The 17,849-nt window shown below is 38.3% G+C and overlaps 1 protein-coding gene across 5 annotated transcripts in view; it reads left to right on the forward strand.

Annotated features, from left to right (window-relative positions):
* LOC306858849 (NACHT, LRR and PYD domains-containing protein 12-like) overlaps positions 1 to 16,921 on the forward strand; it is a 70,657-nt gene extending 53,736 nt beyond the window's left edge. For 2 of the 5 annotated variants that reach the window (XM_079399612.1, XM_079399610.1), the window contains 5 exons: positions 3,102 to 3,269; positions 11,887 to 12,060; positions 15,848 to 16,021; positions 16,120 to 16,166; positions 16,241 to 16,921. In XM_079399612.1, coding sequence (XP_079255738.1) covers positions 3,102 to 3,269; positions 11,887 to 12,060; positions 15,848 to 16,021; positions 16,120 to 16,166; positions 16,241 to 16,797 — 1,120 coding nt within the window. In that variant the 3' untranslated portion in view covers positions 16,798 to 16,921. The other 3 variants (XR_013783240.1, XM_079399611.1, XM_079399613.1) reach the window with 3 other exon arrangements.
* The last annotated feature ends 928 nt before the right edge of the window (positions 16,922 to 17,849 follow it).

The raw sequence follows: 17,849 nt of genomic DNA on the forward strand, positions 1-17,849 counted from the left end.
TCCTGAGAGATGAATAAAAAGACGTCTCTTGCTTCATCTGATTCGACCCCAGGAAGTCTTTGATGGCATTCTGTTGATTTTTACTGTCCATCTGGAGTAAAGCAGGTCCTTTCACCTCCCCACAGAATAACTCACGGTGACTCTGTATCCAGCACAACACTGGGCCAATGTCTCTTACAAACTTCCACTTTATGTCCTCTTGGCACTCCTGTTAAAAATACAGAATACATGTGTGTTGGTCCACTAACTATTTGTCATACTAAATAGTATTTACCTCATCATTTTGCATACAAGAATATTTATGATTTTAAACCACAAAAATCAATCACTACAGTATCTAGAGAAATGCTCCCACCATTCCTCCAGACCTTTCTTTACTGATGAAAGTGCAGGAGGAACACCTCATCCCGGCAGAACTGCTCTGCATCAGGCTAGGAACAAAAATGTGTAGAATGCTGTAAAACATGACAAAGATTGACAATCATTATGTGATCTTTCCATTCATATAGAATGATACAAAGATAATTTGTCACAAACAGAGTTATCCTGCAATTCATAGTGAAATGATGGTTGCTCAACCAAGTTACTGTGCAAGGGTACTGTGATCAGTGTATATCATTAAAAATATCATCTGTATGTGAGTGAGTGTTTTTGTGTGTGTGGGGTGGTAAGTACATATCTGTGAGTGGGTGAGATGAGTGTTATAAAAAAATTGCACATTAACTCAACATTCATTATATGTTGTAAGAATCAGTGCACTAATAAATATATAGTGCACTGTTGTTTTGTGACATAAAATGAACTAACTGAATGTGCAATTTTTTTAATAACCCTTTTTTTATAATAGCTAAATAACACTCTTACCTACTCATATACACACTCTATCCCTCTCACATATGTATTTATCTCTCCCCACACACATGATATTTTAATGACACTGATCACAGTACCCTTCCACAGTATCTTGGTTGAGGAACCACATCATTTCACTTCTTGCTGGATAACACACACACACACACGCACACACAAACGCACCCACACAAACAAACAAACACGCATACATATAAATATATATATATATATATATATATGTTAGTGATATCTAAGTAATAACGTGCCTGTGTACAGTTCAAAACACATAAGCATGCTGAACTGTTGTTTACATATGCACACAAACATTCTAGTTGTCAACGTTTTAAGTCTTCCTAAAGACAAAATATGTTTTTTTTACTTACCAACACAGCAAACTTGTTTTGCTTCGGTTTGCAAACAATTAGGCTTATCTTCTTGTCAATGCTTTTTCCTGGTGCAAAACATTAGGTATGTGACGTATTTGGACACAAGCGTGGCTTGTGACGTCACGCTTGGATGTGGGCGGGGTTGGATGTCCACCGCAGGCTGCAGCGAGACGCTCTTCGAAATCTCTGTAATGTTCACAGTGCCACTCAATGGTCAAAATGAAAATAACACATCATCTTTTTAAACACATTTTGGCTTCTATACCTCTATAATAATGCAGTTGGTAAAAGAGAAACCCATGTGAAGAACCAAAGTTCAACACAAGTAGCTCCTCCACAAGCTGAAATATATGCTAATATACAGAAGATGCACAGAGTCATTCATGCATATACGAAACACCATCATGGTAACACGCAACACTTAAACAAAATACTTTCCAATGTGTAGCGTCACACAGGGAATTCTGGGAATGAAAATGTAAAATTATACATTTTGTTCTTTTTTTACTTCTAAAAACTACAATTAACAACATTTTACTGTAAAATTGCATGATCTTTTCGGTATTTTCTTGTACGGTATATAGTTCAGGAACTTAAAAGGATAGGTCTAGTTCACCCAAAAATTTAAATTCTGTCATTAATTACTGACCCTCATGTTGTTCCAAACCCATAAGACCTTTGTTCATCTTCGCAGCACAAATTAAGATATTTTTGATTAAATCCGAGAGCTCTCTGGCCCTCCATAGACAGCAACGCAACTGAAATGTTCCCAGGCCCAGAACCATAGTAAGGACATTGGTAAAATAGTTCATGAGACATCAGTGGTTCAACTGTAATTTTAAGATGCTACAAGAATACTTTTTGTGCACAAAATAAAACAAAAATAATGACTTTATTCAAGGATTCTTCTCGACCCCATCCCATGTGCAGCAGTGTGTGGCCATTTTGGAGAGTATCTTGTCGCATGCGCCTGCTCTCCTTTGCATGTAAACAATGCATGCTGCTGCTTACATTAAACACGCATGCGCTGCACCTTGTTTACATTCAAAGGAGAGCATGCGCATGCGACAAGATACTCTCCAAAATGGCAGCACGCTGCGGCAGACGGGATGAGTACGAGAAGAATTGTTGAATAAAGTCGTTATTTTGGTTTTCTTTGTACAGAAAAGTATTCTCATAGCTTCGTAAAATTACGGTTGAACCACAGATGTCACATTAACTCTTTTACTGATGTCCTTGCTATGTATGTTAAGTTAAGCTGCCTGAAACATCATCCTGCATGACCGGTCTGGATGTACGCTGGTATAGTCAGCCCTGGGTTGCTCCTGGTGCATGACAATGTCAGCCTTATGCCCAGTGTGCAGGCAGTTTCTGGATGACAAAGACATGATGACATTGATTGGCTCAGTCAATCAGTCAATGTATGTTTTAGATTTGAACCCATGTCATTCACATTGTTGATTAACGCTATATTACTCTACTCTACTACTCAATTCACTTTGTGTGAATTGAGAGTAAGCCTTGTGTCACAGTAAATATAGTCATGGCTCCATGAATAATTTTAGGCCTACATCAAATCACAATGGAAATACAAACATTAAATTTTATTCAAACCTTTTTGAATTAAGTTCCCAATCATTATGTAAACCTTGAAAATGTTTAATTTATGGAATAGGTATTTTGATGACTAACTAATGGATTCATCAAATTAATAAACATTTATATTAATATACACAAACATTATACTATTTGGTGGCTTATTTGATAGTGTGTGTAAATTTGGTTAATGTCTGTCAATTGGAGTCTTGTAATTAACTGGGTGTTTTGACGTTTTAATGACTGAACCCTTTTTGTTTTGTTCAGATTTGCAGGTTGTAGATTAACTGGTCAGTGTTGTGAAAGTTTGTCTTCAGTTCTACAATCATCAGACTCCCATCTGAGAGAGCTAGACTTGAGTAACAATGACCTGCAGGATTCAGGAGTGATGCTGATTGCTGCTGGACTGAAGAGTTCACAACTGAACACACTGAGGTCTGACTTTCATGTTTACTTATTCAATGTAACACAATAAATGTGGGAAGTCGTGGCCTAATGGTTAGAGAGTCGGACTCGTAATCCAAAGGTTGCGGGTTCGAGTCTCAGGCCGGCAGGGATTGTAGGTGGGGGGAGTGAATGTCCAGCACTCTCTCCACCCTCAATACCACGACTGAGGTGCCCTTGAGCAAGGCACCGAACCCCCAACTGCTCCCCGGGCGCCGCAGCATAAATGGCTGCCCACTGCTCTGGGTGTGTGTTCACGGTGTGTGTGTGTTCACTGCTGTGTGTGTGCACGCTGGATGGGTTAAATGCAGAGCACGATTTCCGAGTATGGGTCACCATACTTGGCAGTATGTCACTTCACTTCATAAGTGTTTTAATCAGCATAATTAGCATCTGATAACTAATAATGCAATTAGCTGATTAAATCTTTCCCCACCAGCATTTATATAAAAAAAAAGGTTTCCAGCCACCGCCAGTGTTCTTGATCATTTTCATTAAATTTTCCATGGTCCCCAGAATATTTTGTTGTATGAATATCTGATTATAACACCTGGACTCTATTTTAATCATTCTCGGGGACTTTAATGAACAAATCTCTCCTGTGAACTGCCAAAATACAGACAGCACAGCACAATACAGACAGCACACCACATGTCCCACCAGAGACAGTAATATACTGGATCACTGTTACACAGCAATAAAGCATGCATATCACCAAAGGTAGGTAGTAACGAGTTACATGTACTTCCTTACATTTACTTGAGTAAATTTTTTGGGTAACTAATACTTTTAGAGTATATTTAAAGATGGGTACTTTTACTATTACTCGAGTACATTTTTAGAGACAAAAACGGTACTTTTACTTCGTTACTGCGGGCGACGCTCCTCTCGTTACTTTATCTTAATACAATACAAGTTAAAAATGCTTAAATTTATTCCGTAGACGTGCAGAGCACGAATTCTGGACTGAAGAGTTAAAAAAAAAAAGTAGACGTGCCGTCTACTTTTCTCTGGGCAATAAGTGATGACCATTCGCAAATGATTCATTTGTGTCAATTCTGTTCAAAAGGTTTGATCAAACCAGCTGCCAAACCAGTGAATTGGTTTGCGAATCGGTTTGACTGATTCATTCAGTTCCCTGCCGCACGCGCTGAGTCGTCTGAAGCAGTTCTCACTCAAGAGTAGTAAACAAGAGCGTTGAAGATGTGGCTTTGGATCTACAGTCAATTGAAAGCAAATCTACAAAGACTTGTTTGCTAGAGCTCTATGAAGATCTTTAAGATGAACACTGCGTGTGCTGTCTACGGTTCCACAGGTGTAGACAGGCCTCATTCGATTACAGAACACAAGACCACTATGACATTACCAGTTTGTTGTATATGTACCTTATACATTATATATACAATGTATAATTTATACATTCAGTAAGCTGTCACAGAGTATGAAATGAACACCCGCCAAACCTGCGTTAGCTCTGTGCAGTGGCACGTGACCTGTTCTAAACACAATTAATATTCATATTTTTACAATATTTACGCTTGCAGAAATATAGGCTACATGTTTACATTTTGCAGAACCAAAGATCCGTCAATGTGCATTTGTTTCATTATATTCAGATGTCGGTAGCAGTCGTGTGGAGTTTTCAGAGGTTTCAGTGTCAGATGTTATAGAAATATACATTTTATAATACATAATTAATTTACTTTAAAATTTAACTTAATTCAGTTATGCAAATCAGAATTTTCATCAGCTGTTACTCTAGTCATATGATCCTTCAGAAATCGTTCTGATATATTGATTTATTACAAGTGTTGGAAACAGTTTTGCTGCTTAATATTTTTTGGAACCTGTGACATTTTGTTTAGGATTCTTTGATTAATAGAAAGGTAAAAAGAACAGCATTGACAAACCATGGTTCACTGCAAAACTCAGACAGCTCCGTCAGGCCAAAGAAGATGCTTACAGAAAGGGGGATAAAGTCTTGTATAAACAAATAAACACTGGAAAATGAGATCAGAGTGGATGATGCAGTCAACATGGGACTGCACTATATCCTGCAACATCTAGACAGACCAGGGACTTATGTGAGGATCCTGTTTGTAGACATCAGCTCCGCTTTTAACACTATCATCCCATCACTCCTCCAGCCCAAATTAACTCAGTTATCCGTCCCCACCTCTGCCTGTCAGTCATCAACAGCTTCCTGACAGACAGGCAGCAGCTAGTAAAGCTTGGTAAATTGTCATCCAGCACCCGTACGATCAGCACTAGCTTCCCACTGGGTTGCGTCCACTCCTCACTGCTCTTCTCCCTCTACACGAACGACTGCACATCTAAAGACCCCTCTGTCAAGCTCCTGAAGTTTGAAGATGGCACCACAATCATCGTCTTCATTGATCATTGACAGCTATTACATTGATAGCCGTCATAGAGTTGGTAATAAACACGCTGATGTGCGTCCATACAGATGGTAATCATGCAGATACGGCCACATTTCCCACACAACACACACATATATGAAAAATGTTGAAGAAAAAAAAAAGAAAAATAGTTTATTTGTGGAAAAAGGCGATCGCTAAGTTACGCCCCCGTCAGATGACAGCTGCATCACAGCGTGCGTCACGCGCTGTCATGAGAGAGCGCTAATTTCAAATAAACAATCTGTGACTTTTTTTTCAGTGGATGGTCTCATTCTGTTTGTAACACTGTATGCTACAACACCGTGTTGTTTTTTTACCCCCAAGATGCTGTTTTTGAGCGTAATTTATTCCATAACGGACACAAACAATAATTCTCCCGAAGAAATGAAATGTAAACAAAGGAATATGCATCCTTCTTACTATAATGTTATCTTTTCGTTGGACTAAAAGTGCTCTATGGGATGTTGTTCTGTGGACCCTTGCCTTCCTAACTAAACCGGGATTTCAGCAGTGGACGCGTTTGTGACTCGTTATTACAATGAATCTGGTATGAATCTGGTACTGCTTTTTTATTCTGCATGTTTTGATGTGTACTGCTTAAACAAATTTAGCAAATACATTCCTTATAACCTTTCCATCGAAAAACAGCGATCTGTCGTCGATGCTTGAGGCTTAGACCTTCAGAATGATATATAGTTTGTTGAGATTAACTTTGTCCCGTTTCATTTAATCTATTCGCAAACAAATGACACGTGCTAAAAAAGGAGCTGGCTGCCTGGTGCAGTCTTAACAACCTGGGCCCGTATTCATGAAGAATTTTAATGCAAAAAGTAGCTCCTAGTGACAAAATTCTAAGAAAATTCTTAGAAATGTGGGCGTTTACTCTTAAAATTAAAGAAAAAATCCTAGTAAAGAAAAAAGTAATTCAGAAAGCATCTTAACCCTTAAAAGAGGTCTTAAGGTCAAACTTGTTAGGAGTACGGACGAGGACTTTTAAGGGGCTTAAGAGTTTCTTTAACAGCGGAGAAAATGGACGAAAATGAAGAGGGAGAAGAAATGTGTTGCACACAATGCATGACAGTGAGTTAATAAGACACTACACATTAGTTCGTGCAGGGATCATGTTTGTGACTGATCTTATTAAAGACATGCTAACATCTCAGACACCGCGCAGAATTGCCATAGCGCCAGAAATCACTACATTAACATATTTGGCAACTGAAAAAATGCAACTATGCAGCAGTGATGATTTGGATCTGTATTAGGCTTATATGTCTTATTAGGCTTATATGTCTCTGTTCATTTCCTATAAAACACAGTAAATATGCAGGGCCGGCGCCAAGGGGCGTCGCGGGCCGTGCACCCCCCCCCCCCAAACGAGTTACTGTCCCCCCCCACTTTCCATCCTCTCCCCTCCTTGCTGAACGCAATCGATTTTGAAAGCGAAAGTACCGATAAAACAGCGCACATAATGCGATTGCACGCTTTAGCGAGCGTCAGCAACTGCACGAGATCAGATTGCAAACCCCCCACCCCCCCGACACACACACACAACGTGATTTGTGCCCCCCCAGAAATTTAAATGCCCCCCGATGGAGGTGCCCTGGCGCCGGCTCTGTAAGTATGACAGCATGGTAAATAAAAAATTAAGAATATATATATACATATATAATGTGTGTGTGTGAGAAAGAGCGAGAGGAAAAACTCCGCCTGTAATTTCAAAGTGAAGGCTTATAATATACCCTACTATTAAAAGCACTCTTTTATTTCCTTCTTGACAACCAACCAATCACAGTCTTCAAAAGATTGTGTCATACATAGCAACGGGGTCAACCCCGCCTCCTCACTAAGATGAAAGTTTTTGTCTTTTCCTTACTCAGAGTTGACCTCAGATCGGTCCCGAATCGCTCTTAAGCTAAGATTCCTACGTAAAAGTTTTTCAGCTAAATTAAGAGTTTTCTGAGAGGATTCTTAGAATCTTTATGAATACGGGCGCTGGAGCTTAACACACTCAAATCAGTGGAGATGTTTGTGGACTTCAGGAGAAACCCCACTGCACTCCCCCCACTCACCATCATGAACAGCACTGTGACTGCAGTGAAGTCATTCAGATTCCTGGGCACCACAATTTCTCAGGACCTGAAGTGGGACAATCACATTGAGTCCATTGTGAAAAAGGCCCAGCAGAGGTTGTACTTCCTTCATCAGCTGAGGAGTTTCAACCTGCCACAGGAGCTGCTGAAACAGTTCTACTCCGCCATCATTGAATCTGTCCTCTGCATGTCAATAACTGCCTGGTTTAGCTCAGCTACCAAATCTGACCTCAGAAGACTACAGAGGGTAGTCCGGACTGCTGACCGAATCATTGGTACAACCCTCCCCACTCTCCAAGTACTGTACTTATTCAGAGTGAGCAAAAGAGCTTGAAAAATCACTCTGGACCCCTCACATCCAGCACACTCCTTCTTTGAACTATTGCCGTCTGGTCAACGCTACAGAGCTCTGAGCACCAGAATGGCCAGGCACAGGAACAGTTTTTTCCCTCAGGCAATCCATCTCATGAACACTTGACAATAAACATGGAACACACAACACTATTATACATTATATATTTAACACACATACTTATTTACATTTCAAATTTGCACATATCATACCTGTACATACATAATTGTCTATATTATATATTGTGTTTTTGCTATTTTGTACATTGTCTGTTTTGTATATTTGTATCTGTGTCCTGTCCTGTCGCTGTCAGTCTGTAGCACTGTGGAGCTTCTGTCACTATAACAAATTCCTTGTGTGTTAACATACCTGGCAATAAAGCTCATTCTCATTCTTATTCTCATTCTCATTAGGCAATACATCAAAATAAAGAACAGAGCTTCTACTTAAACAAAATCTGTCTTATTTTAGCTTAAAATTACTATTCAATTCATGAACTATGAATAGACTATGACTATTAATAAAAAAAAATGGATAAAATAAAAATGACTTTACTTAGAAGACTAATCTCAGCTGCTAAAGGGGGAAGTTGTGGCCTATTGGTTAGAGATTCGGACTCGTAATCCAACGGTTGTGAGTTCGAGTCTCAGGTCCGGCAGGAATTGTAGGTGGGGGGAGTGAATGTATAGCGCTCTCGTCCACCTTCAATACCACGACTGAGGTGCCCTTGAACTACTCCCCGGGCGACACAGCATAAATGAGTGCTCTAGGTGTGTGTGTTCCCTGCTGTGTGTGTGCACTTAGGATGGGTTAAATGCAGAGCAGGGCAGAGCAATTCCGAGTATGGGTTACCATACTTGGCCACGTCTCTGTTAGGAGTCACTTTATTGTGGTGAAGTTACCAATTTAAATAACTTTATATGAAAGTTTACCTGCAATGTAATGGTCCACAAACAGTACGATGAGTTACAAACATATGATCAAAAGTATCAAATTCTTTAAAATGTGACCCTGGACCACAAAACCAGTTTTAAGTTGCTGGGGTATATTTGTAGCAATAGCCAAAAATACGTATTGGCTATGTATTACGTAAAAATACGTATAAAGAAAAATCAATAATTTTGACCCATAAAATGATTGATTTTTCTTTTATGCCAAAAATCGTTTGGAAATTATGTAAAGATCATGTTCCATGAAGATATTTTGTAAATTTTCTACTATAAATATATCTACTATATGACTAGTAATATGCATTGCTAAGAACTTCATTTGGACAAATTTAAAGGCGATTTTCTCAATATTTAGATTTTTTTTGCATTCTCAGATTCCAGATTTTAAAATAGTTGTATCTCGACCAAATATTGTCCTATCCTAACAAACCATACGTCAATGGAAAGCTTATTTATTCAGCTTTTAGATGATGTATAAATCTCAATTTAAAAAAATTGACACTTATGACTAGAGCTGCACAATTCTGAACATAAATTAACGCATAATTTACAAAAGGCTGAGACAAAATATTAATTGCTGCAGCCAGTTTAAGAGTGCTTAATTAATTTTTTATTGTTAATTTAAACATAAAATATTTATTTATAAATAAATAATATATTTAACTAAACCAATTTTTTATATTAAAATTATAAAAAATAGGTTTGAATGAATGATTCAATGACTCACTCAAATACTTCACTTGTTTCATTTCTGGATGAATCAGCATTTTTGAACAAATCTCTTGAATGAATGATTCAATAACAAATACATTTTTAACAGTCACTTGTCTCCACCTAGTGGCTAAACAGTGTAACCTACACAAACATTATTTGAAACGCAAATTTCTTTTAAAAGGTGATTTGCTCTATTTTGATCGCTACTATAGACATCAATGTTTATATCCAAACTATAAAATTTCATCCCAGTATTTCTGTGATAATATGAATGAATTGTAAGAGAAATAATACTGTGTAGTTGAGAGAAACTGTTTGTGAAGCTGGTTCTTACCTACATGATAACGGCTCTCTCTGTGCCAGCGGCAGCACAAACACAGATTTGAATGTTCCGGTAAGGTTTTTTCAAAGGTTTAATAGACACGGGTGAATCGTTGACATTGAGAAATGAGATCACGTGGGTATTTGAATCGAGATCGCAATCTTTTAACGATTAATCGTGCAGCTCTACTTATGACTTGTTTTGTGGTCCAGGGTCACAAATGTAAAACATTGCATCTGTAAATTGACACTCACCATTAAATATGCAAAATCTATGAATACAAATTATTTTTATTACTTTGAACAAATGTTATTTTGACAATTGGCATTATGTTGATGAGTCAACTTCATTTCAATGTTGAATTTGCTTTTTGTTTTTTCTTTGCTTTTTTGATCTAGCAACATTTTGATTACCTGACCAAATAGTGACAGTTAAATTGACATTGAAAATGGTTGACAACTGATACTGTCTCTTACAACCCAAAACAGACATTGAATCCATGTCTGTTTGCTGTCTGGGAAGTAGGGCTGTCGCGATAACCGCAATATCGCAATACCGTGCTATTGACGAGCACAACCGCAGATGAATGCAACAACCTCAGCCACCGCGATATTTCCATCTTTAGATGAATGCAACAACCTCAGCCACCGCGATATTTCCATCTTTGAGCCGTCTTTTTCTTAAGGTTACACCCTTCTTGTTTTACACTTCCTGCATGTGTACTGAATATTAGTAATGATAACAATGTGTACCATGCTGATTTGTACAGAGGCTCAGTAAATTTACACTTAACAAGCCTAAACAGACAGCGAATGAGAGAGAGATCGACTGATCGCGTGCGATTACCTGCGTCTGTCTTTCAGGCCGAGTCATGTATATTTGTGAAAACAGGTTGTCATGTCCAAGGAAAGCAAAATCTGTCTTAGCATCAATGCATTGCTGGTCAGCTGAGCCTTTAAAAGTGGCGCTAAAAGTTAAAATGATTGCCACAGCGTGTTTCATTCCATCTCTCTTTGAATGAATCAGCATTTTTGAACGTGTAGTTGAATGAACGGTTTAAAGACTCACTCAAAGACAGCCTCTTGATGCCACCTTGTGGCGAAACAATGAAACTGACTCACAGCCCGTCTAGAACACGCATATATCAACAGAAAAAGAATCGTCAGTCAGATTCGAGAATCAGAACTAACTGTTATATAGGCTAACAATAGACTAACGATTTTATTATCATGTTTATGTTTTGTTATGTAGACCGTTATTTTGTCATTCTCTTCTGTTTACTTCACTTCCTGTTTCAAAGCGTTTAGTTTCGGTTTCATTGGTTTTTGAAGATGACCTCATTACATCGTAACACATACACACACAAATGTTATATATATATATATATATATACATATATATGCATACCGCGCTATTGAACCACTCAAAATTACCGCAAGGGAAATTCCTTCACCGCGACAGCCCTACTGGGAAGTGATGATTGTAAATGTCAGTAAGAATGTGTCAGGGGTAGTCAACTTAGCTCCCGGAGAGCTACTTTCCTTCATACTTCAGTTCCAACCCTGTTCCACCAACAAACCTGCCTGTTATTAAGTAATTCAGAACACCTTAATTAACTGTTTTAAGTGTGTTTGATTAGTATTGGAGCTAAACACTGCAGGGTGGTTGACCTCCAGGAGCAGATTTGGCAATTCCTTGTCTAAATGGATGTTGTGACCAGAGTTATAAATACTTCCTATTTTAATGTTCTGTTTCAGATTGGTCATCTGCCATCTCACGGATCTGTGCTGTGAAAGCTTGTCATCAGCTCTACAGTCATCAAACTCCTGTCTGAGAGAGCTGGACCTGAGTAACAATGACCTGCAAGATTCAGGAGTAAAGCTACTCTCTGCTGGACTGAAGAGCTCAGAGTGTCAACTGAACATACTGAGGTATTTAAAAACACAAACAAATACTTACTAATCAAACAAAACATGTTATCATTCATTCACTTGACTTGGATGTTTTTCATTCACTTGACTTGGATGTTTGCAGTGTCTCAGCTGACCCTGTTGCTGTATTTTCTCCAGTCTTTAACTTAAAATATCTGATTAGCCTTTTTAAGGATTTTTAATTATTTGATACTTATCTGATACATCCTTACTGGTCAAAGATACTGATACTAGTATTATACCAGTAACAGTATCCTAGATCAACAGATATGTGCAGTTTTTTTTTACCAAAGCATCATTCATAGGCAATGAATAAGGTGCAAATTGCACAGTGAACCCTAACATTTTTATAGAAAGGTGCAGTCAATTGTTCACAGTAGGGATACATGATATTATTGGACAGATATCGGAATCGGCCAATAATGGCTTTAACCTTTTGAGCGGTTCGGTCCCACATATGGGATTTTTATTTCCGTGCCCCTGGGAGTACAGTCCCACATATGGGATTTATAACGTTTGGTGACGTCGCATAACTGCCAAATTCAAACTGTGGTTTCGTGTGTTTGCTGGCGCTGAGCCAGAGAGGGACATGCACTGCGATTGTAATATCACAACTATAGAGTGTTCTTAAAAATATTAGTGCATATTTTAGGTTTCAGACATTTAAATACGCATAAGTACTAGTAAAACAATACATTTAGAGCTTGTAAAATACACACAGATGTCTATGGAAGTAACAATAACAATCCATTAAAATTTAATTTGCCCATGTCTTTTATTCATATCAGATACACATAGTGTAAGTAACTATAAAGTTCACTCTATTCTTCTCCCAGTTCACCAGCCACTTACTTACCTGTATTTCGGGAGAACTTGATGAATTCACGTGCTGTAAATCCACTGACAGGACTCTCTGAACTGCAGCGCGAACAAACATGGCGGTGCCTATCTCACATTACAGATCACGATCAAGATCATTTATAAAGGTGTTTAAAATGACAAAACACACTCATTTACACATATTTGTGAATCGGAATATCAGATTGTCCATGACATGGTAAGCAAGTCTGTGAATATATTAAACAAAAAAGGAAAAAACTAAATAAAAGCGATCCATCTGTCATACAGTGTTATTGTGGCCGTGGTGTGTCATGTGACAAGCATGATGCGTCACCATGGAAACATTAAGGGGCAACGTTCTAAAATAGCGGTCGCCTTAGAAAAACTCAGGCTGCGTCCGAAATCGCATACTACTTGTGTAGGTACTACATTTGAATTCAAACGTACTTCTCAACCGTTAAAAAAGTACGTTCTATATAGTATGAATGAGGGTAGTGTGAATGGAATTCGGACGTACTACATCCGCCATATTCATGTAGTCATCTCATCAATTTACAACGTTTAAACTTTAATAAGTCAGCCGTTTACTTTGATTATTTTAAACAAGTGCAATTTAACCACAATGAACAACGTTTTTCCCTGAGGTACTTGCACTTGAAAACAGTCGCGTCGCCGCTTTCCGCCATTTTTCGAATATGACGCCTCCCCTCCCCTCCCGTGGCCTCATGGGATAGTAAAGTGTCCATCGTATGCCTACTACAGAATTCGAGCGGAAGTAGTAGGTCATTCGGGTAATTCTCGCCTACTGTTTTTCGAATACTATGAATTCGGACATACTACTCGCCACGCATACTGTTTTTCACATACTATATAGTAGGGAAGTATGCGATTTCGGACGCAGCCTCACTCTGGGGGGACCGCTAAAAGGGTTAAATGTACATATCGGCGTCGACCTGATAAAAAAAATTATGCCAATATGTCGTGCCGATAAGAGTAATACATTAACTCACATGTGCTTAGATCACTTCAGCAGTGTGGCTCATTCTTGAAGCAAAGTTTTGCCTGATTGGTGATTAGATTCACTGTTTTGGATCGCTGCATTTAAACTGAGAATGCACGTACAGAATGATGTTCAGTGTATGATAGAGTAAACAGTAGGGATGCAACAATACAGTTAGCCTACGGTTCAATACATACCTCGGTTTTTTAACACGGTTTTCGGTTCGGTTCGGTTCTGATGGCTTGACACATAAGTGTTTTTTTTGTTATTCTATGCTTAGGCAATAGGAACAGTAAGAGGTTAAGGAGAAAAAAATAAAAACGATTTATTGCAATGCTCCTTTATTTTACTTAAAAGCCAAGAACAGTAGCCTACACTAGTTCCTAGTGTATTGTATAATAAATAAAAAATTAACACTGAAATCTTAGAGCTGCTGGTAGCCCATGTACAAACTGAGGAACACATACATTTGTTGTTTCTTTTGCTCAAATAGCGTTATAAAAAGCTTATTTCTCAGGCTAGATCAGCCAGTGCGCATGCGCAGTCCTGAGCGCGAGTCTCAGAGCGCTGACTGTTTCTATAGCAACCGGGACTTCTAACGGCAGCTGCAGTGACGCGCTGACTTTACTGATTAACGATTGGTTCTTTCATTCAGAAGGCGGGGCTTCCTGCGATTGAGCGGCCATATTGAGCGTTGCGTTTTTCCCCATTTAAAACAATACGAGTGACATGTCTTAGGTATTCTATAGTCTTTGATTATACTCAACGGCAAAACCGAAATGTCTCCACACCGCGGATTTGAAAGACGCCGGCGCTTCCTCGTACTGTTGCCTCACTTCACCGCCGCTCGCCATGTTAAAGTGTGGAATGATGGTTAAGCGCCCCCTAACTTTAGAGCATATGATTGAATATTCACTCGCGGGAAGGAGTTTCCTCATCTCAGCTCGTAGACTTACAGGCACACACAAACAGTCAATTCGGAGAGAAATAAAACGCACATAAATTATTTAAACGTAAAACCGAAAAAACCGCAATTCACAAGCGCGTATTGAACCGTGGATGTCGTACCGAACGGTTCAATATTATATTGAGAATTGTGGCATCCCTAGTAAACAGTAATAGCATGTGCAGCAGCAGCCTCCCTCGGGTCCTAATGCCCGTTCAGTAAGGAGTTTTAATTCTGTGGGGGGGGCGCTGTTAGCCTACTTCTAATGAAATGAAAGTAAAATACACAAATAACATTTAGACTGTGTTTCTGAGTAAATAATTGATGTTATAAAATCATGAGTATGTTTTGATTTAAAGGTCAGAAGCTATAACTTACATGAATTAAAAAAAAAATCACAAAGTAGATTAAATAATGTTATATATGCAGATTTATTAATTAATGTTTTATATGTTATTTTTTTAAACAAACTATGAGCTCTAAAAGATTTTCAGAATTTTTTAAACTTTTGCTTTAGACCATCTACAAATGTTAAATCTTAAAATAAAATGTTAAGGATACTACTGGATATTTCTGAAAAAATGCAGCAATTGATATATAGTTTATTTACAGATATTTTCAAAGCTTCAATGTACTGCCACTATAAAATAACTTCATTATTGTTTATTTAATTCTAACACAAGTTATTGTTAAAAACTAACCAAAAGTAAAAAATAATTTGCTTATAGTTTCCACACAGGAGACACTTGGTGTTCTTTCCCAAATAAAAAGAAAATATATCAGCATCGGCTATCAGCCAAAATTAGTTGAAAATTATCGGCATATCGGATATCAGCAAAAATCCAATATCATGCATCCCTAGTTCACAGAGGCATAGTAGAGAATGAGCAAAAGCAAACACATATGGGTTGAGGAAAAACACAGTCAGCAACTAGTGAAATGCACAGGTGTCTGGATGATGTCCAAGAAATGTGATATGGACTGTTGCTGTTTGTTTGTAGATTGTCTGGCTGTAAGGTGACTGAAGAAGGCTGCTCTTATGTGTCTTCAGCTCTGAGTTCAAACCCCTCACACCTGAGAGAGCTGGATCTGAGCTACAATCATCCAGGACAATCAGGAGTCAAGCTGCTCTGTGAAACATTGAACAATCCAAACTCTGCACTGGACAATCTCAAGTACGTTGAGCAGGAAGCACTGCTGTTTGTGTTTGTGTGTGTGTGTGTGTTCTAATTGAACCAGATGTCCAGAATGTGACACTGTGTATGTTTTACAGTGTGGATCATGGAGGGGAATTCAGGATTACGGCAGGACTACAGAAATGTATGGCACAAACACACACGTATACCATTAGTGATGGTTGCTGCGTTGTAAATGTCCTTTCTTCTTCTTTTCAGATGCCTGCACTCTCACACTAGATCCAAACACAGCAAACAGTCATCTAATTCTTTCTGATGAGAACAAAAAGGTGACATATGTGGAAAAAAGTCAGTTATACCCTGATCATGCAGAGAGATTTGATGGATGGCCTCAGGTTCTCTGTAGAGAGAGTCTGTCTGGACGCTATTACTGGGAGGCTGAATGGAGCGGATATGCTGTTACATCAGTTGCATATAAAGGAATCTGCAGAAAAGGATGGAATGAATTATCTGAATTTGGATACAATAGGAACAACAAAAATTCTTGGAGTCTGATCTGCTCTGACACGTTCATTGCCTGTCATGATAATAAGGAAACTGTCATACGCGTCCCTTCATGCTCTTCTAAGAGAGTAGGAGTTTATTTGGACTTGTCGGCCGGCACTCTGTCCTTCTACAGTGTCTCTAACACACTCACACACTTACACACATTCACTTCCACATTCACTGAGCCCCTTTATGCTGGATTTGGGGTTTATCGTTCAAACTCCTCAGTGGCTCTATGTGAGATCGAAAAGTCTCACACACGCACCTGATTGAAGTAAACTAAAGGAAATGTAAAGGCCTGTTTATCTTCATACAAAAGCGGATTTATCTTTAGCTCTATTTGGACGGGACTAATTTTCTAAACTAAGTTTGAGTTTAAATTCTTATCACCTAACATCTGTGATTTTCATGTACCAATTCGGACGGGACTAACATCTCTGTGTTTATTACAGAGGTGGGAGTGTGTGTTTTGTACATCTGGGCATTTCAGGGATGACGCGCTCTGTATGCTGCGCGCATTGCGTATAGTCATTCGGATAGATTACTATTAGTATAATCACACAATAATATGGTGAAGCTAAATGGCTAATATAGCAAAACCATGTTAATGTGTGGTTACTTTACTTTTACTTTAGTTATTAATTTGTAGTAAACCCATGTTTAATTTTCATAAAGGTACATATGTAATTAAAACGTTATATAACTGAGTCCAGAAATGAACGCAAATAATTGTACCCGACATTGATATTACAATGGGCCAGTCTTAACAGTTTAAGTGATCTGGCTCTAGATTTTTTAAAATGTTTTTATTATTATTATTTCTTTGAGCAGTAAGAGTGTCTACGGTAATTCACGCTGGCCAAAACACACAAGGAAACGCGTTGTGAAAAAAAGAAATCACCGGCAATCACAGACATCACATTCGGACGGGATTAGTTTTCTTAGAGGATCACTGAGTTTGCTGAAAAACAATAGGTAATTTGCTTTGGAATTATTAGAGGTTGTGTGAGAAAAACACAGTTGTGGCAGATTCGGACAGGATTAAAAGACCCCCTGTAAAACTAGTCCCATCTGAATAGGGCTTTTCAAATTATTATAATAATATATTATAATATTGAATATTATAATGTAATTTATATACTATTTAATGTATTTAACGTTATGACATTGATGGTTGTGACATGACAAATTAACATGTCATGGCTACAACTAAATTAAGTGAACTGGACATGTCCACTCCCAATCCCAATGCACTGCATGAAAAGGGTCAGATCTGGTAATATCTGGCCATGGTAAAATTCGGTATAATTTCAGGTTTGCT

This window comes from Barbus barbus (genome assembly GCF_936440315.1).
Source record: "Barbus barbus genome assembly, chromosome: 39".
NCBI lineage: Eukaryota > Metazoa > Chordata > Actinopteri > Cypriniformes > Cyprinidae > Barbus > Barbus barbus.